This window comes from Neophocaena asiaeorientalis, unplaced genomic scaffold (genome assembly GCF_003031525.2).
Source record: "Neophocaena asiaeorientalis asiaeorientalis breed wild unplaced genomic scaffold, Neophocaena_asiaeorientalis_V1.1 scaffold106, whole genome shotgun sequence".
In the NCBI taxonomy this organism is placed as follows: Eukaryota; Metazoa; Chordata; class Mammalia; order Artiodactyla; family Phocoenidae; genus Neophocaena; species Neophocaena asiaeorientalis.
Window position 1 is genome coordinate 3,514,263 of NW_020172597.1, and position 20,802 is coordinate 3,535,064.

General features: G+C 42.5%; 1 protein-coding gene across 14 annotated transcripts in view; it reads left to right on the forward strand.

Moving 5' to 3' along the window:
• Window positions 1-20,802, forward strand: part of MACF1 (microtubule actin crosslinking factor 1) — a 282,110-nt gene that overhangs the window by 182,355 nt on the left and 78,953 nt on the right. For 11 of the 14 annotated variants that reach the window (XM_024738722.1, XM_024738718.1, XM_024738727.1 and 8 more), the window contains 9 exons: window positions 9-175; window positions 1,422-1,578; window positions 3,477-3,594; window positions 7,079-7,141; window positions 7,798-8,039; window positions 8,862-8,991; window positions 9,707-9,906; window positions 12,985-13,480; window positions 14,161-15,632. In XM_024738722.1, the coding sequence (XP_024594490.1) occupies window positions 9-175; window positions 1,422-1,578; window positions 3,477-3,594; window positions 7,079-7,141; window positions 7,798-8,039; window positions 8,862-8,991; window positions 9,707-9,906; window positions 12,985-13,480; window positions 14,161-15,632 (3,045 nt within the window). The remainder of the gene's footprint in view (window positions 1-8; window positions 176-1,421; window positions 1,579-3,476; window positions 3,595-7,078; window positions 7,142-7,797; window positions 8,040-8,861; window positions 8,992-9,706; window positions 9,907-12,984; window positions 13,481-14,160; window positions 15,633-20,802) is intronic. The other 3 variants (XM_024738724.1, XM_024738729.1, XM_024738731.1) reach the window with 1 other exon arrangement.

Sequence of the window (20,802 nt, forward strand, 5' to 3'; positions counted from 1 at the left end):
CTTGACAGGAGCTCAATTTGGAAATGGAAGACCAACAGGAGAACCTGGACACTCTTGAGTACCTGGTCACTGACCTGAGCTCCTGTGGCTTTGCCCTGGACCTGTCCCAGCACCAGGACAGGGTACAGAACCTCAAAAAGGACTTCACAGAGCTACAGAAGACAGTTAAAGAAAGGTGAGTTTTCATATGTATGGATCAGTGTCATGGAGCTAATTTTTTCTTGCTTTTGAATGAAATGACTTTCTCCTCCTTCCTTCTTCACCAGAAAAGATGGCATCAAAATTCTGCTACTGAGCCATAGGAGATTGGAAAGTGCCTCTTTCAGACAAAGCTATTCAGTCTACTTAATGCTTAGTGGTCTTTCTGTTAGTAAATAGTGAGTTCCTTCTCAGTAATGGGATTCAGTTCCCCCTCAGTACAATCAAAAGTCCAGGTCACCTGGACCAAATTTGGGGCAGCAAGTTGGATTTGAAATAATGAGAAAAATTGGAAGAGACTTCCCAGACATAATTAAGGATTATATTGGAACTCACACTGCTTGTTTTGACCACATTTAAGTTGCTGTTTCGGAGGAGTTTCTGGATTCTTCTTTTAAGGCAAACATGGGAATACACAACAAAGGTAGATGATTTCAGGTTATTAGCTCACAGTTGAAAAGCCATAATTCCTCCATTAGAAAGCCTCATGTGGGTTTAAAAGCTTGATAAGACTTCTCTTGGTTTAGCCATAAATGTCTCGATTTAGCAGATGATGGCTTTAGTGACTAGGGGAAAGCAGTTGCTCAGCGCTTATTTAGTGCAGGTGAAGGGGACAGGACACAGGCCACGAAGGCTTTGTTTTTCTTGCCCTCAGCTGAGGGCTATTTAGCTATATAAAGAGCCAGGATCTCTGGCTTGAAGTCTAATAGATGTGACCATTTCCAAAACTTAATTTCAGAATTGAATTCTCCTTTCTCCTTGATTTATTTTACTCATTGGTATGCTTAGCCTAACTTCTCTGAGCCTCAATTTTGGCATCTTCCTTGTTAAAGGAATTAGCATTTGAATTGGGCCTTGAAAGAGTCAAATACCTAAAAAGTAGCAGAGCTGGCCTTGAGATCCAAAGCCTGCATTCTTTCCATTGTATCGTAGTACCTAAATAGCAGGCTCCCTTTAGTTTTTCTCATTTTCACTTTAGCCTAGAGTAAGATTGAAGACTCCTTTCCCCAGAAATGTCCAAACAAGGGCAACAGATTCCTTAGTTTGATGCTCTCCTACATTATATGTGGTTGTTTAGCCAAAGCTGCCATGGAAAAGATTATGAGAAGGAAAGGCCCTGTTAGGAAACTGATGCCTGGAGTCCTAGAATGAATGTAGTTGAAGTTCACGTTGACTTCTTTACAAGCTTAGTCTGGCAAGTAACAAGTTGTCTCTGTTGACAGAGAGGAAGATGCATCATCTTGCCAGCAGCAATTAGATGAATTCCGGAAGCTGGTTAGGACTTTCCAGAAATGGCTGAAGGAAACCGAAGGCAGTATTCCACCTACAGAGACTTTCACGAGCACTAAAGAGCTGGAAAAACAGATTGAACACCTGAAGGTAGGTGAACAGAGTCTCTCCAGGAATCAGGCTGGACAGCAGTTTGGAATCTTGTGTGGACTCATTTCCACCTGTGGTGGGCAAATGGTGTGAGAAATCCAAGTTATCCATGTGTATCAGAATAGCAGTTCCTCCATTTTCTCCATGTGAGTCCAACCTACCCTTACCCAAGCACTGAGCACCAAAACATCTCCTATTTAAAAGCCAAAACCAAAAAAGTAATCTGGGAATGATATCTATAAAGTTTCAGCTGTCTTGGGGATGCCTGTCATGCTGTGGCAGGTCATAAAAAAGACAGTTGTCAGAGTCCAGTCTTGAGAAGATTACACTCTCGTTGTATGTTTGAGAATTAGACAATTATATGTGAGCAAGTGACCAGATATGTGATCAGAAAATTGAGGAGAGAATTTCTCCGCAACTAATAAAGGAAAAGTTACAATCACATGGTTGGAATGTACCTGCACGGGTAGCATCAGCCTTTCTCCCATCTGTTGCAGAATCCCTTCTCTCCTATATTTGATTCATAGTCATCCAGCTCTATTTGCACCTCTAACATGTTTCTTATTTTTGTTGAAACCAGTCTCCAACTAACGCCCATGGATTTGTCCTTATTTTCTTAGTAAAACATGATTTATCTTGGATAGATGAAAGAGAAGAGCTTTCACAGAGAGAGTGCCAGGAGCATTTGCTGTGGGGAGTTCCCTAGGACAGAGGTTCCCTGATTTCTTGGTTCATGGTTCCCTTTGTGTTTCAAGACATTTTTCATGGCATCTCAAGGCAAAAACCAAACAAACAAAAAAACACCCAAAAAACTGAAAAACCTCACTTCCTAAGTGGTCAGGTCCAAACAGCTTAACAGTAGTTGTTCACATGGTGTCCAACAGATGTCACTGTTTTTCCCTCAAAAATTTAAAGTATCCTGTGAGTCAGTGCATAGTTTGGGAACTGCTGGCTCTTTGGAATCAAGAGTGACTAATAAAAGAACTGACACACTCTGAATTGGCAAGGTTCAGTTTGAAGCTGGGCAGCATGAGCTTGCCAGATGTTCATGGCTCGATGTCATTCTCTTTTGCTGCTTCGCAGCTTGAGGTCGAAAGCAAACTAAGTAGATTGTGAGGGAGATTCAGGATGGAGGAAAGGATTGAAGGCTAGGATGGTGTCCCAGCTTGGAAAAGAGTAAAATTCTATTTCTGTAGCAGGCAGTTCCCAGCTTAGAGACAACATGACCAGATACTTTTGTCTTAGAGTAAATGCCATTGTTTCCTAACAGCTTTCTGTGGCGGTTTGAGCTCTGACTTCAAACCCAATATAAAATTCCCTTGAAAAGGCAAAGTGTAGCCTATGATTCTGTATGTTTCTCTACATCTCAATACCTAGCTCCTCATTTTACCCTCCAATTACCATTTCCTTTATATTCTTTACAAGCATGGTATTCCCTTTGTCCACCTGTCAAACTCTTACCTTAACTCCGATCTTACCTCTCTCCAGGCAGAGTTGATGTGTCTCCTTTTGTGCTCTCAGAGTCTAGTGGCTGTGCATATTTCTGTAATAGCACTATCACATTATAATGCCATCGATAATCTGAGCTCTTGGTTTTAGGAACTGTGTCATAAGCCTATTTTGTATCCCCAGTGTTTGGCACAATGCCTGGCCTATAGTAAGTGCTCAAAAAATATTTGCTTGATGAATGAATGAATGAATGAGAAGGGCCTGAATATTCCAGGATATCATTCTCCCACATCTTGGCTGGCTAAACCAAGTTCTGGAAATGGCTGAATAAATGAGGATGATTGCTTAATGCTTATCAAAACTTTAGGGAGTGTATGTAGAACAGGTGTCCCTACTTATGAGGAGAAAGCCTCCAGATACTACATTTTGCTAATTTGTTCTTTAAACAGGGTCTCCTAGATGACTGGACAAGTAAGGGAACTTTGGTAGAAGAAATCAATTGCAAAGGTACTTCTTTAGAAAATCTCATCATGGAGATCACAGCACCTGATTCTCAAGCCAAGACAGGTGAGTGTGGGCTCTTGAAAATGTAGTGAATAAGCATCATTCTTCCCTTTGCCCTTTGGTGATGACCGCTTATTGAATAAACATTAGAATCAAGGTTGGATATGAAAACCAAGGATACTTCATGAAGCAGTCTTCCCCTCAACCTGATCTGTTTTCCCATTTCCTTTGTAACATTGCTCCATTTTGCAAAACCCCTTCCTGTGATGGGAAAAAGTAAAGGGACTAGTTGGCCCACTTAGAACTGTGACATGAACATAGAAGAATTAAAATAGGATTTTCCATCTTGAGGAATTTCTGTCTTTTAAATATGTGAGTGGATGGCTATGCATTAACTTTAAATTAGGGTCAGCCCTGGAGGGTATGAGCATGATATCTTGGGAGAGGCTAAGTGTTTAGGAGTCAGTATTGGTACACCAGGAACTGACACACTTCTTAGAAGTGCACACAACGATTGTGTCCAACTATATGAATTATCTCTGCCTACAAATTAAGTCTTGCAAACAAAATGCATTCTGAGGGCTTCCCTGGTGGCACAGTGGTTGAGAGTCCGCCTGCTGATGCAGGGGACACGGGTTCGTGCCCCGGTCTGGGAGGATGGGCCCGTGAGCCATGGCCGCTGAGCCTGCACGCCCGGAGCCGGTGTTCCGCAGCGGGAGAGGCCACAACAGTGAGAGGCCTGCGTACCGCAAAAAAAAAAAAAAAAAAAAAGGCATTCTGAGCTCACAGTCACTTGCTGGTTGTCAGTTGGGATCTCCTAGGTTTTATTACCAGACTATGTTAATGCATTCCTATAGTCACTTAAATAGTAAGGGCAAAGTTTACTTTCTTTTTTTCTCCTGAGAATGGCTACTTTCCTATTGTATCCTAAAGTTTAAAGATGTCTTGGAACTATCTAGAAGTGACAACATTTCAGAGAATTGGTGATTTTTATATTCTAACACTTAAATTTCTAAGTTCATTGACTTATTAGTGTGTGACATCACCCAGCAAACTTTTTCTATAAAGGGCCATAGAGTAAATATTTTAGGCTTGTGGGCCATATGGTCTCTGTCACACTACATGTCTCTGCCATTGTAGCACAAAAGCAGTCATAAACAATATATAAATGAATGGGCGTGGCTGTGTTCCAGTAAAACTTCACATACAGAAACAGGCGGAGGGACAGATTTGGCTGGTGCACTAAAGTTTTCTGACTTCTGGACTAGATCAGTGGTTGTTCGAACTTTTTACAGTACTGTAATTTTTTTAAAAATAAATTTCATGTAGAACTATAAGACAAATAAAAATATAAGTGAATTTATAGCGTTTATCTATTATGAAATTCATCAATGAGAATATTGAGGCTATCGGGACTTCCCTGGTGGCGCAGTGGTTAAGAATCTGCCTGCCAATGCAGGGGAAAAGGGTTTGAGCCCTGGTCCGGGAAGATCCCACATGCCACAGAGCAACTAAGCCCATGCGCCACAACTGCTGAGCCTGCGCTTTAGAGCCCACGTGCCACAACTCCTGAAGCCTGTGCGCCTAGAGCCTGTGCTCTGCAACAAGAGAAACCACCACAATGAGAAGCACATTTGCCACAACTAGAGAAAGCCCATGCACAGCAACGAAGACCCAATGCAGCCAAAAATAAATTAATTAATTTTTTAAAAATGATATTGAGGCTATATTAGTGAATATGAAAATTTGGAAAAAAGAATTTTTGAATGACAGCTTTATTATTTATTTCTCAATTTTTTCCTTGGTTGCATTGTATCCAGAAAATACGTTTCACACAGATAAATAGTTGCAAATGATGGCAAATGTTTTTAGAAGTTCACTTTACAGTCTGAAGTGTTAAGAATTCTCTTACTACACAATTCTACCCTGATGAGAGCCTGCTCTGAGTAGATATACCTCAGCCTTTTTTGTCATTTTATTTAATGGAATTCATATGTGCTGTAGATGTTTTTCTTTGTATGTGAGTGGACATATGTAGGTTTGAAAATTATAGAGTGCTAATGAAGAACTACATCTTTTCCCATCAGTGACACTCAGAAGTTTAACTGTATGCACAGAGGTGCAGGAGCTACTTTATTCTCTCCAAAAAGCAGCGTAAATTGGCTATATCTACTGGGTTAAAATGTGGTGTTCAACATAATTGAGATGTGCATGTTTTACTGCCATTTCTAAGTACTTAGGAATACATTCTGAATATTAAAATTAAACCAAACATTTACAGAGTCTCTAAAGCACCTCCTCAGGGTGCTTTGAAAACCAGTTTGAAGATCACTAGCCTGAGTGCTCTTAAAAAGTTCTCTTCCATCTCTGAAAACCCACGCGTGTTCTAGTTCCTTATGGTCGTGGAGCTCTTTTGGTTTCGTAAAGTGCTTTCACATACACTACCTCACTACTTCTCACCAGTAACCCCATGAGAGCTGACAAGATAGGCAGTATTATCTTCATATCCCAGAGAAGATACCGAGGTCTGTCCATAGATTAGGGCTCATGTACTGAGTTAGTGACAGTCTTGGCTACGGCTGTCTTCTCCAAATTACTAGTCCAGGTTCTTTTTGGTCATCACCAGACTGCAGTGGAATATGATCTTTTGGTTTGATCCGTTTTTTAAATTGAAAATACAATAGTGTTAGCATTTCAAAGTTTTACAGTCATTATTGTCTAATATAGAACCTTGCACTTGACCTTTTCCACAGTGAAATCAGTGCATGTGAGACTCTTATTCTGCCCTTTGAATGTTACATTATGTCATGACTGTTCTTCAGATTTCTTTATAATCTTTGTAATTACACGATCTGGTTTTTACTTATTTGGGATACTCCTGAAACACAAGGAATCAACTTGGGGAGAATATAGGTGAAATTGTGGTAATTAGAAACAGAACCAAAGACCCTAAACAGAATTTATGGGAATGTTTATGAGCCAGATTTATTGACGCTTAGAATTTCTGTTTTCTGGTGGGGGAAGGGGAGCAGAAAGTCATAAAAAAAAAAAAGACGGGATCTTTTGAAACAATATAGGAAAGGCTCATTTTAATGTCTTTACTAAAAGAATGCTGCTTTTTATGTCCTTAATTGTACTTATTGTTTATTTTTATTATGTTGAAGAACATTGATGTTAAAGTTGAACCTTTTTGGCTGTATTATAAATCCTCCTCGTTCTTAAGTATGTCGAATGCCTTAGTCATTCTACTAATACTTGCTTCACAAAATTAGGGCAAGGTCCAAAGAATCCAAATTGGAGATTTAAGAAGAGAATTTGGATTTCCTCTAGAAAAGGTTAGGGTTAGGGTTAAGGAGCTGAAACTCCCAAGTGACTCTGTTGCCCGGCAGCTAAAATGATTTGTCTCTTTCCATGAGTATGTTGTCTTGTGCTGTGTTAACTTCCTGATATCTGAGCTTAAAGTGAGTGCCAAAGAATAAATTCGGTGCCTGTATGTATTCCTAACACACTTGTCTTGCCTTGTTTGTCTCTCTGTCCTTCTGCTCAGGTTCCATACTGCCCTCTGTAGGAAGCTCTGTAGGCAGTGTAAACGGATACCACACCTGCAAAGGTGAGAATGCCATTTTCAACAGTGCCTCTTCATTGGGTGTGTTAGGACAGTGTTCATGTTTGCATCTGTGTATGTTTCCATATGTGTGGAAGGATTGCTGCCAGGATGGGTGTGAGGGTAAAAGTCTGGGGAGAAGCAACTGTGATGCCTCTTTGTTGCTAGCTAGAGGCTAAACAGGTTGGCAACCAGTGAAACAAAGTTACTAAGCAAATAAACTAGACCACTAGATAAGACCAATAAGGAAAGACCTGGAAGAAAATATATGCAAATCTTTGAATTATAAAGAGGCTATACTAGAGGTGGTCTAAATCTAGCCCTCAGCCTCCCAGCTAGGTTTTCTTCTCTGCGGTTTAAAGAAGAGGAAGTAGAAGAATGCCCCAAATCCTTCACTCCCTTCACTTTTGCTGCTCCCGTGTTTGCTTAGCATTTTATTTATACATCTGAGTGTATAATGCCAAAATCAGAAATCAGATTAATGAGAGCTGTTTTGCTTTTCGTATGTAAACAGGAACTTTTGTGTGATTTAGCAGGAACATCATCTCTAGTTCACTAGAAGGAGTGGGAGAGATACTTAATCCTGATGAATAATTTAGTGAGGAACCACTGGGGATGCTTGAGAGCTATTCCCAGTCTGATCTCTGTTTCTGTGATGCTAGATCTGACGGAGATCCAGTGTGACATGTCAGATGTAAACCTGAAATATGAGAAACTTGGGGAAGTGCTTCGGGAACGCCGGGAAAGTCTTCAGGCTGTCCTCAGCCGAATGCAGGAAGTTCAGCAGGAGGCAGGCTTGGTGCTGCAGTGGCTGGAGTTAAAAGAGGAAGTCCTGAAAGGCATGGAGGCCTCTTCATCTCCAACCAAGACAGAGACAGTGAGAGCCCAAGCTGAATCTAACAAGGTACTGTGTTCCCATTAGCTGCATCTCAAGCACTAAGAGGAAGGGGCGGTTGTACCAGTGTACCCGCCTGAGCCCGGGGGCCTGAGAATGAGACATGGCCAACCACCCAGTCGTTACGAGCAGCATGTTTGACTTTCAAATGACTAGTATGCCTAAACTCTCCCAGAGAATTTTCTTACCTATGAAATTAGAAGCTGTTACACATCAGACTGAGAAACAAAACCAGATCTGTTTGCAGGAGGAGAATAGCTCTCTTCAGAAGCATCAGTTCATTGAGAATGGGATCTCATTTTCAATGTGATGGTATAAGCCAAATCATTCCGTCAAAGCACCTTTCCAACTCTTGGAGGGGTCTAAACAGCTGTGATTGCAGTTCATTCTAAAGATTGACATGTAGGCCTAGGGAAAATGTCAGAAGAAATAATACCATGTAGAAAATCTGGTAAAAATTTTTTGCCAAAAATTTTAGTATTCCTGTTGAGGCCTAGCATGTCATATCCTACAGCTGCATAAACATCGCCATCATCGTCATCATCGTCATCATCCATTCCTGACACTTTTAGTTTATAGGGATTAGCAGTTTTCTTATTGGGTTACTGATGTGTTGTACATAAAAGAAATTCAAATCTTGCCATCTAGATTTTCCTTTTAATTAAATATTCAAGCAGAAAGGTTAAGTATCTTAAAATCATGAAACAATCATGGATAGAATCAGAAGTCGGGCCTGTAATTGCTGCCCCATCTTCCCGTCATTTCCTCCACACTCACAGCTTTGTTTCCTGTCCAGAAATCTCATGGCATTCATGATGTTCTTTCTCCTAGGCCTTCCTGGCTGAATTGGAACAGAATTCTCCAAAAGTCCAAAATGTAAAGGAAGCCCTGTCTGGATTATTGATGACGTATCCCAACTCACAAGAAGCAGAAAACTGGAAGAAAATGCAAGAGGAGCTCAGTATGTTATCACTGGGGTGTTAACAAATTCACTAAATTCCTTGTCTTCAAAGTAAATACAGGCTTTCGGCATACCCAATAAGCAGGAGTGATTTTTAGTTAATTGTCATAAGCTAGCAAGAAGGGGCAGGGAGGGTTAGAGAATGAGCCTGATTGTGGAAAAAGTTTAGAGATTCCACTCAAAGGATCAGTATTGGCTTTCTTGGGCAAGTCATACTGACAATCTGCTGTGACAAAGACCATTGATGATAAAAATGAAAAGTGGGAAATAATCTAAACATTCTGTGAAGGAATTAAGTTATGCTGCACTCATAATATTGAACTATAAATGATGTAGGTGAATGTGTATTGGTATGAAAAAAATTATTGGCATGAAAGATGCTCATAATTAGTAAGCTTAAAGACAGGTTATAAAATAATATATATGTCGCATAAGGTATTTTACATGCGTCGTGTATGTATGTATGTAGTGTATGTATGTACGTACTTCTGTGCAGTTTTATCCCATGTGTAGTTTCATAGAGCCACCACCGCAGTCAAGATACAAAACGGTTTGTTACTTTAGTTAAAATTAAATGCAGGTTATTTTTAACTTAAAAAAATATTAAATAATGCTCCAGGGGTCATTTCCTGTAGTATATTAGGAACGTAATTTAGGGACCAGGCTAGTGGCTGATGAGGGTAAAAGAACACATTCTCTCATTTCCTCTCTACAGATTCCCGATGGGAAATGGCCACTGAGGTGACAATGGCTCGGCAAAGGCAGCTGGAGGAATCCGCAAGTCATCTGGCCTGCTTCCAGGCTGCAGAATCCCAGCTCCGGCCCTGGCTAATGGAGAAAGAGCTGATGATGGGGGTGCTGGGGCCCCTGTCTATTGACCCCAACATGCTGAATGCACAGAAGCAGCAGGTCCAGGTGAGCAGTATGGCTGAAAGCTTTCGAGCAAAGAAATCAGAGGCACTTGAACCTGGGTCTGAATGCTGCTCTCAACAGGTAGATTTACATGACCCTGGACAAGTCATTTAACTTCTCAGAGTCTCCATTTCCTCACTTTAAATGAGATGCTTGTATGGTCTTTATCATGGTGCCTGTCAAATAGCAAACAGTATTGTTAATAGCATTAATGTCAGTAACTATATTATTAATATCGTTGACTGAGGCAGTAAGATGCGCAGATGGGAGACAGGGAACTTCTGACTAAATGATAGAATCATATTTTATTTTCAATCCCCAGTGGTAGTGATCCACATTACTTCATGCAGTATCTTATATCTGCCAGCTTTACTTAAAGATTTTCTGCTGATCAGATCTCAGTACCCAACATCTGCGAAATTTAGGTTGGTCCAGTGATGTCATTTCCAGTGAAATCCTGCCTAGACCCTTTCCTTGTTCCGTAGCCTTCCCTAAACTTGTTCTGTTTCTTCTCACCACCCACCAAGTCCCCTAAGAGTAGTTTTTGAAAGAACCCTTTCTTTTAGCCCCTGCATCCATGTTATTTATCAAGTCCTATTTAGTCTACTTACAAATATTTTTCTAATCCAGTGGTTTTCAAACTTTTTGATCCCAAAACCCTTTACACTCTTAAAAATTATTGAGGATCCCAAAGAGCTTGTGTTTATCTACTAATATCTATTAATATTAACTGTATTAAAACACTGAGGAATTTTTGAAGTATGTATTTATAAATTAATTTTTAAAATTATGATGATACAACCATAACACTAACATACATAACATTTTTATGAAAAAATAACATTTTCCAAAATGTAAAAAATTGAATAAGAGTGGCATTGTTTTATATCTTTGGCAAATCTCTTTAATGATGTCTGGCTTGGGACTCCCTGGCGGTCCACTGGTTAGGACTCCACGCTCTCACTGTCAAGAGCCTGGGTTCAGTCCCTGGTCGGGGAACTAAGACCTGCAAGGCATAGCGATAAATGAAATGAAATGAAATAAAATAAAAATGTCTGACTAATAGAACAGTCTCACAGATTTTCATATCTGCTTCTGCAGTCAATCTGTTGTGATATCGGATGTCGTGAGAGAGCAAGAATTTTAAAAGGCAAATAACATCTTAGTATTATTATGAAAATAGTTTTACCTCACTGACCCCATGCAAGGGCTTAGGGACTGCCAGGGGCCACCAGACCGTAATTTGAGAACCACTGTTCTAAGCTTCTCTTCTCCACTGTACATGCTGGTAGGCTGGATCTTGGGCCTGTTCCATTGCAGCAGCCCGCTAAAGGGCCTCTTGGTCTAGCTTATCCTCTACACAATTATCAAGTTATCCCCTTAAATCATATATCTGAATATATTAAAATGCTTCTGTAGGGCTTCCCTGGTGGCGCAGTGGTTGAGAGTCCGCCTGCCGATGCAGGGGACGCGGGTTCGTGCCCCGGTCCGGGAAGATCCCACATGCCGCGGAGCGGCTAGGCCCGGGAGCCATGGCCGCTGAGCCTGCGCGTCCGGAGCCTGTGCTCCGCAACGGGAGAGGCCACAGCAGTGAGAGGCCCGCGTACCTCAAAAAAAAGAGGCCCGCGTACCGCAAAAAAAAAAAAAAAAAATGCTTCTGTAGCTCTTGGCTGCCTATTGAACAGAGTTCAAATACCTCTCACTGTGGTGCATGAGACTTTTCACAGGCTGGTCCCAGTTTGTCTTGCCAGCTCTTCCCCCATATACCTGGGCTTCTTCCCACACCGGATAATGGGTTCTTTCCTGAACACACTGCACTCATAGATCTCAGGATCTCTGTGCCTTTGCTAATCCCAGGCCCTTCTCTGAACCAGCCTTACTCTCTGTTCTCTTGGAGAACTCACGTATTCTTTATTGTGTCACCTGTGAAGCCTTTCCTGATTTCCCTCTTCTGCTCTTGTCATCCCCGGAGGAATTTACCACCTTTACTTCTTGCTTTCACAATTCCATTTTCACGTCAGCATTTTATCATTTTAACTTCTGTTACATTCTATTATAGTTCATTATTTGCACATCTGTTAGTCCTTGAGGTCCTGTTGTATTTATTTTTATGCAGTGTAAGTGCTGAGTACTTTCCATAAGTTTTCTTGTTTAATCCTAACAACAGCAAGTAAGTACTTTACTATCCTCTTTTTGCAGATAAGGAAGCTGAGATTTAGAGAACTTTTAAAAACTTGCCTAAGTTTATACAGTGTAGTGAGTGATGGAGTCAGGATTTGAACGCAGGTGTCTAACTACAGAGCCTGTAATCTCAACTTCTTTGATGAGTGAAACAGTGAATAGAAATAAATAAAAAGGAATGGTACTTGCTTTAAAGAAGCTTTTTATCTAATTGTGCTATATTATAATGTGCAGATTCTATGTGCTGGTGGAAATTCGAGAAAGGAACTAAGAAAAGTAGGACATTAAGAGTTGAAATGGCAAGCCCAGCCAGTAATATAGCTCACTTTGGGACCCAGGGTTCCAAACTCCCCATTCAGAGGCCTGGGTTTTGCCTGGCAAAGCTGACAAGTGCCCATCCAGTAAACAAACTTTGGTTTCCCAACCAAGGCCAACCTTAGTAACTGATGTTGAAACGGTATAGGACAAATAAGGAAAAGAAATAAAATAGACACAATCAATGATCCTTTCAAAACAGGTTTTTATTAAGCAGTTGTTAAAAGTGATACTGCATTTTCCTAGTAGCCTGGTCTTTGGAGTTTTCTGGTATATTTTCAAAAGGATCCTTTCAAAACAGGTTTTTATTAAGCAGTTGTTAAAAGTGATACTGCATTTTCCTAGTAGCCTGGTCTTTGGAGTTTTCTGGTATATTTTCAAAAGGATCCTTTCAAAACAGGTTTTTATTAAGCAGTTGTTAAAAGTGATACTGCATTTTCCTAGTAGCCTGGTCTTTGGAGTTTTCTGGTATATTTTCAAAAGGAGTTGGCACTGCTTGGCACAATCCAAAATCAGTTTTTGTTTTGACAGTGTTTTCAGATCTGTCTTTTCTCTCTAAACATCGTGGTGTCATTTCTATTACAGTTTATGCTGAAGGAATTTGAAGCACGCAGGCAACAGCATGAGCAGCTGAACGAGGCAGCTCAGGGCATCCTAACAGGCCCTGGAGATGTCTCTCCTTCCACCAGCCAAGTACAGAAGGAGCTCCAGAGCATCAATCAGAAGTGGATTGAGCTGACTGACAAACTTAATTCCCGTTCCAGCCAAATTGACCAAGCTGTTGTCAAAAGCACCCAGTACCAGGAACTGCTCCAGGACTTGTCAGAGAAAGTGAAGGCAGTCAGACAGCGACTGAGTGGCCAGTCAGCCATCAGCACCCAACCTGAGGCTGTGAAGCAGCAGTTGGAGGAGACCAGTGAGATTCGATCTGACGTGGAGCAGTTGGACCACAAGATTAAGGAGGCGCAGACACTCTGCGATGAACTTTCAGTGCTCATTGGAGAGCAGTACCTCAAGGATGAACTGAAGAAGCGTTTGGAGACTGTTGCCCTGCCTCTCCAAGGTTTAGAGGACCTTGCAGGTGAGGGATACACTGCTGCCATTATTAGTGGCAAGCCAAATGGAGGAGTGGATTAGTGGTCCCAAGAATCTAGGGTGACCCTTAAGTAGCTTTTGGACTCAGAGTAGTGTTACTCTATCCCTTTGTCCACCTACAGTGAGGACTGCCGTGGTCATTACACATTGATTGGGCACTAGCAATATGTGAAGCTTTACACACCATAATCTAAGAGATAAGAACACTAATATAAATCTCGCCAGCAGGTAGAGATTCCTAGAGGTACTTATAGGTGGAGTTACACGCATACTTTCACTGATACTCACTTAGTTTCTTCATACTATATATGTACGCACACACACATATGCCATATATACAAAATTAGAACATGTTCTAGACTTTTTAGGATGGCCTTATACAAGAAAAAATTTGTCATTTATTTGTTGCCTCTTTTTCTAGAAACATTTATGGCTTTTTACCAGCTTAGAAGTTAAAAGTTTACTTCTGTTACTCATATCACCTTACAAGGTTGATGTGAGGGTTAAATAGGATATAGTAAATGAAAGAGCCTCGCTATGTGCTTCTTTTATGGTAGGCCCTCAATTAGCATTAGTTTCCTTTTCCTAAGATTAGACCATGTACTCTCAGCAAACATTTTAAATGCCATGTTCAGACTTGATTTAAATTTGATTTTCTCATTTCAGCTGATCGCATGAACAGACTCCAGGCAGCTCTTGCCAGCACCCAGCAGTTCCAGCAAATGTTTGATGAGCTGAGAACCTGGTTGGATGACAAACAAAGCCAGCAAGCAAAAAACCGCCCAATTTCTGCAAAATTAGAGCGGCTACAGTCTCAGCTACAGGAGAATGAAGAGTTTCAGAAGAACCTTAACCAACACAGTGGTTCCTATGAGGTGATCGTGGCAGAAGGAGAATCTCTGCTTCTTTCTGTACCTCCTGGAGAAGAGAAGAAAACTTTACAAAACCAGCTCTTTGAGCTCAAAAGCCATTGGGAAGAGCTTAGTAAAAAAACTGCAGACAGACAGTCCAGGCTCAAGGACTGTCTGCAGAAAGCTCAGAAATATCAGTGGCACGTAGAAGATCTCGTGCCATGGATAGAAGATTGTAAGGTCAAGATGTCTGACTTGCGGGTCACTCTGGATCCAGTGCAGCTGGAGTCCAGTCTCCTGAGATCAAAGGCTATGCTGAGTGAGGTGGAAAAGCGCCGCTCCCTGCTAGAAATCCTGAACAGTGCTGCTGACATTCTGATCAACTCTTCAGAAACAGATGAGGATGATATCCGGGATGAGAAGGCTGGGATCAACCAGAACATGGATTCCATTACAGAAGAGCTACAGGCCAAGACAGGGTCCCTTGAAGAAATGACTCAGAGGCTCAAGGAGTTCCAGGAAAGCTTTAAGAATATTGAAAAGAAAGTTGAAGGGGCCAAACACCAACTTGAGATCTTTGATGCTCTTGGCTCTCAAGCCTGCAGCAACAAGAACCTGGAGAAGCTAAGAGCTCAACAGGAAGTGCTGCAGACCCTGGAGCCACAGGTGGACTATCTGAGGAACTTCACTCGGGGCCTGGTAGAAGATGCCCCGGACGGATCTGATGCTTCCCAACTTCTGCATCAAGCTGAGGTCACCCAGCAGGAGTTCCTAGAAGTGAAGCAAAGAGTGAACAGTGGTTGCGTGGCAATGGAAAGCAAGCTGGAGGGCATTGGCCAGTTTCACTGCCGAGTCCGAGAAATGTTTTCTCAGCTGGCAGACCTGGACGATGAGCTCGATGGCATGGGTGCTATTGGCAGAGACACTGATAGCCTCCAGTCCCAGATCGAGGATGTACGGCTGTTCCTTAACAGAATCCAAGCCCTCAAGTTCGACATAGAAGACTCTGAAGCAGAGTGCCGACAAATGCTGGAGGAAGAAGGGACTCTGGACTTGTTAGGACTCAAGAGGGAGCTAGAAGCCCTGAGCAAACAGTGTGGCAAACTGATGGAGAGGAGTAAAGCCCGGCAGGAGCAGCTGGAGCTGACCCTGGGCCGGGTTGAGGACTTCTATCGGAAGCTGAAAGCACTCAGTGACATGACCACAGCGGCAGAGGAGGGGGAGGCGCTCCAGTGGGTAGTGGGGACCGAGGTGGATGTCATCAACCAACAATTAGCAGATTTTAAAGTAAGTCTTACCCTTGTTTTTTAATCTTTTTCTGTCTAATATGTGTATTTCTTTTCTTGTAACTTGGAGACCGATTGAGTACACATCTTAACTTCTGTCCCTGGTTTCATTATTCTCACTTCTATCACCACCATAGCACACGGTTTGGAGACTAGACAGTCTCTTGGACTTCTGGGCAACAGGTTTGAACATTTTTCTATTGTAATCTGTTTTAATGTTTATAAACAATTAAGGGTATAGAAAGAAATGTCCAAACCTTATTTCTTACTCTAAGAATCTTCTCTTATGATTTCTCGAGATTTCAGATTAACCAATTTTGTAACAATAGTGAATGTTTGTTGAGGGCCCTGTTTTTCGTATCGAGGTATGAGAATCCATAAGATGAACATGGGCTCATCTTGCTAAAGTGTGGATTTTTTCACAGATTTTGAGGGAAAATTATTGATGTGTTATTGATGTATTATGAGACAAAATGAAAAATTCTCATGAATTATTAAGACCAAACATGACGCTTCAAAGAAATTTTCCGCTTGTAGCACGTAGTGCTTAAGACTACACCTTAGACTCCTCAAGAGCACAAGTTCTCTGCCCGTACGAGAGTTTGAGAAGCACTGCCTTAACTGCAAAAATATTTTGATTCTTTGCCTAAGTCAGAATTTCCAGTCCTGAGATTTTGTGAGTCTATATTAAAACAGCCGGGAAGATGAGAGGAGTTGACTCAAAAGCGCAGATTTGCCAGGTCTGGGTTTGGAACCCAGGGCTGTCTGCTGGGTCTTGGCTCTCACTGCATGAGCCTTTCACCCCAAGACTTAACCGAAAAGCGCCTTGCTTCCCTGCTGGAGGCCTGTTTGCTTGCTCCTTCCTTCTTGGTGCCTGGAGTAGATTTGGAAAGGATACCTTACTTCCATCACCAGTGGTGATTGTTCCTACTTACACAGTAACACTCTGCCATGAGTTACTTTGTTCTCTCAGAGCCCCTGCCTGTTAGGATTCTTTCTGTTAAAAACATGGATGGAAAGGTGGTGTTGACACCAGGCCAGAGCCACGTGGTCCCGAAAAAGATCACAAACTTGTAGGCAGGATCCAGATGTAGAAAGATGGCTGTTTCAGAAGGGCCCTCTAGCTTGGGGGATGTTTAGCACACTAAGGTGAGACATTGGCCGAAGACCCCCTTACAGTGCAATGTGGAGCAACACAAGTCATCGTATTTGGGATTCTTGAGGCACCGGGTGAAGAAAGGGTAGGTAGAGAAGGTTCAAAGCCATGAGCCCACATGTTATCCTCTGGGAAATGCCTACACCTAATCCAGTGGCTGGGTGGCCTTTCCTGCTTCACCACGTGGGCTTCTCTTCCCTCTTCCATTGTAAGCCCCTCAAAAGGAGAGGCTCTGCTACAGGCATGCTTCATTTATCTGATTTACTTGGATCTGGGTTACTTAGAATCAACTGTCTAACCAACTAAATGAATTTTTTAGAAAAGTGAAGCTTATCCCTTGAGGCACCAAAGTAGTTTTATCAAACTAGATTCTGGTGTATATGGAATTATTTTAACTTTTACTTGCCTAATTTCCTAAACATTATATTGTATGTAAGTTCTTATGAGTGCTGGTTAACATTACTAAACAGATTATACTGTTCTCTACTGTGGTGAGGCTGCTTTGTACTAAATGTTCTTAAATTACCACGCAGTTTGAGTTCTGTATTGAAGTCCTTGTTTAGGGCCTCTAATTGCTGAACTGCTTGGGTTGGATGTATGTGTATGTGTATGTATACATGGGGGGATGTAGTTTCTGCCTTTTCCCCCATTGCCCTGCTATCAGGTATTATTTCTCACTGCTTTACTTTTCACTGCTGTCACTGAGTCTGCCTTGAGCAGTCTGTCCCTTCCTTCTGATCTTCTGTGAGCTAGAAAACTAAACAAGCCTGTTAAAATTGTATTAAATATGACCTAGGATATAAAAAAGAATCCACAGGCAGGCATATATAATGTTTGGATTTGAGGACAAGCGATTGTTTCCTTTTCATTTAATCCTTGGTTTCTAGAGACATTCAGAATTTTGACGCTGCTGAAAGCTTTTGAGAAATTATTGGACATTCCCATATTTTATTTGTATCCTAGTGTGTAGCCCAGCAGCACTCAGGGTTCAGTAGCCGCTTAGTTGCTTGGGATAACAGACTTGTTCTGCTGCTTTCTAAGAAGAAGCCTCCCACCACCGATACTGTGGATATGGCAGCTGGGGCCAGTGTGTGTATCTGCAGGGAGCTGGTGGTGACAAGGCAGGATGAGAAGATGAGTGCGAGAAGGAGGGTGGTGAAGTTGAGTGCCCGTGTGTACCCTCCTCCAGCTGGGGGTACAAATCAGAAGCCTGGTTCCACAGGTCCACCTTGTAAAGTCAAGGGCTTTGGGAAGAGTTTTTGCCTCCTCCCAGCAAAGGTTTTGAGGCAGGAGGGGAGGAACACAGTACTGGCTTAGCTCATGCTGAGCTCATGGGAAGTGAAAACAATGAGAAGGGAAAAGCTCTGTGTGTCAGTTCACAGTTCCCTAGAGGCTGAGCCAAGGGAAGGTCCTTTTGGACCCATTCTGAGGACTGAGTCATTTTCGTGATCTGAGCGTTGAGTTCCTGGGTTGATGTGCGGAGTAGTCCAGCGATAGATTAATCTTCCCTCACACCAGCAGCAGGCCGGATGCAGACAGTGTGACTCTGCTTTCAGATTCAAATTTTTTTTTAATAAGAAAAAGCAGAGATGAAGGTAAGTATTTTAAAAACAGTGTTCGCTTTAAGTTTTCAACTCTTGTCTTTTTACAATGGGATCACGCTCTCAGCACAGAATCTGCTGTAGAGAAGAGGGTATGAAATCTGTGAGACGGAAACGTGGGCTGTGCTTTGACCTAGCTGACTCCACGGGGGATGGTCAGAATAGAGAAATGAGTCAGGTCTGTGGAGAACCCCAGGCTTACTTGGGACTGTGCAACAGTGCTGAAAAATGCTAGGAAAGGCAGTTAGCCTCTGGGAAAAGTTACTTCCTTCTTAAATGAATGTGAAAAACTGAAAGTCATTATTCCTAGGAAAGACTTCCCTCGATTGCTTCTGAATAATTGATAGAATCTGGACAGCCAACGAGGACCTATCAGATGGGAATGGAAGAGAGTCCTTTCCCACTAAACAAGCAAAAACCTCAAACCTCCTGAGTTAGGCACTTTACTGAGTTCTGCTCTCTGTTGGAAGTAGAAAGGAAGAAGCCATTCCAGGAATCACGAAAGAGAATATTGAGCATGTTTGCAGAAAACTGGAAGGAAAAGACTTTTGGCTAATCTCTTCAGGAAATTCTGTTTTCCTGAACAAGAGTGTCTCTGATTAGTGACGAAAAGGAACTGTATATATATAACTAGAGTCTAACAAGAAAGGAGGGACCTTTATTTCACTGAAACTTAAGTCAAAGAATTCCCCCAGGGTGACCTTCCTAGGAAGGGAAGAGAAAGACTCCAGATTTGGAGAAGAAATCTGTTAAGTCTGATGGTAACAAGAAGCTTTCCTCATTTTGAAATTCCCTATGTAGGTTTTGTAATCAAGAATTGAAATCATGGTTGTTGTTGTTTTTTGCGGTACGCGGGCCTGTCACTGCTGTGGCCTCTCCTGTTGCGGAGCACAGGCTCAGCAGCCATGGCTCACGGGCCCAGCCGCTCCGCGGCATGTGGGATCTTCCCAGACCGGGGCACGAACCTGTGTCCCCTGCATCAGCAGGCGGACTCTCAACCATTGCGCCACCAGGGAAGCCCAAGAATTGAGATCATTCTGAGTCTTACACCAGCTCCTCCCTTGCACCCCCCTCAGGAACCACGCCTGCCTCTCAGTCAGGACGTGTGGAGGTTTGGGGTTTGGTGGGCTACAGGTAGGGCAGCAGGCTTTCTTAGGACTGTTCTCAGTCCTGATTCAGTCTGAGTAGAGCCCAGGGTCAGGGACTGCATACACTTGCAGCTTCTGTCTGGGGACCTCTTTCCTACTTTGAAGCCAGAACAAGAAAGCCCCATAAACCTGTTCATCTGATTTTTTGGCCTCATGGAAAGCAAGCATAAGCTTCACTGTGAGCACATGTGAAAACCCTTGGAGGACAGGGCCTGCCATGGAGCTGAGAGACTGCCAGTTTGCACAATGATAGATATTCACTCCTTACTTTCAAATAATTACAAAGACAGTATCAGCTCATCTTTGTCTTTGCCAGTTAGATTTACCAGAGAAGAAAGCAAGTGAGGTTAGCATTATCTACCTGCCCTTGGAGAGAAAGGAAATCACACTTGGTGTGACCTGTCTGTCACTGGAGGTTTAGGTATCTCCAGCTTTACAGCCGTCAGGATAAGATGAGTAGACCCTCACCACCCCTGCCTGCTCTGCCTTGTGCTGACCCTTGGCCTGCCTTGGCTTTTTCCTTCTTCCTTAAACAAGGCTACTCCAATAGGAACTACTGGGGTCCAAGGAAGTAAAACGAATGCCCTAGAACAGGGTTTCTCAACTTGAGCACTCCTGATATTTTGGGCTGGATGATTCTTTGTTGTGGGCAGCTGTCCGGTGCATTGGAGGATGTTTAGCAGCATCCCTGATCTTTGCCCACTAGATGCCAGTAGCAACCTTTCCCCAGTGTGACAGCCAAAAATGCCTCTAGACATTGCCAGATGTCCCCTGGAAAGAAAAAATTTCCCTTAGTTGAGAACCATTGCCCTAGATAGGAGAAAAGTGCCACCTGTATGTGGGAAATTTAGGACTCAGTTGGAAAAGGTGCTCGTTAAGATAAATATTGACGTGGCACGCTACCTTGTGGTAATCTGGTTATGACTGTGTAGTTAGCAACACCCTTAGGCCGGGCCCTGGATTCTTTATTTTTGCTGGTGCTGATCTGTGTTTGGTTTAAAAAAGTCTCGTCCCTTTTCCTGGCATCTGTGGTTTCTTTTGCGTAGAGTGGTTGTTGCAGGTGTTCAGCTGAGCATTTCTGTGGAGAAGAGGAACTTCCTTTGTGGAAATACTTGAGGGAGCTTCCTTGCTCTATGCCTTTAAGGGGAGACTACAGTCTGTCCTCAGCCCAGGAGCTCACAGTTCTGCTGCTGATATTTATAACCCTTATGTGACCATCCCCCTCTGCACCTCCCCCCCCCCCCCCCAAAAACACAACACCCTCTA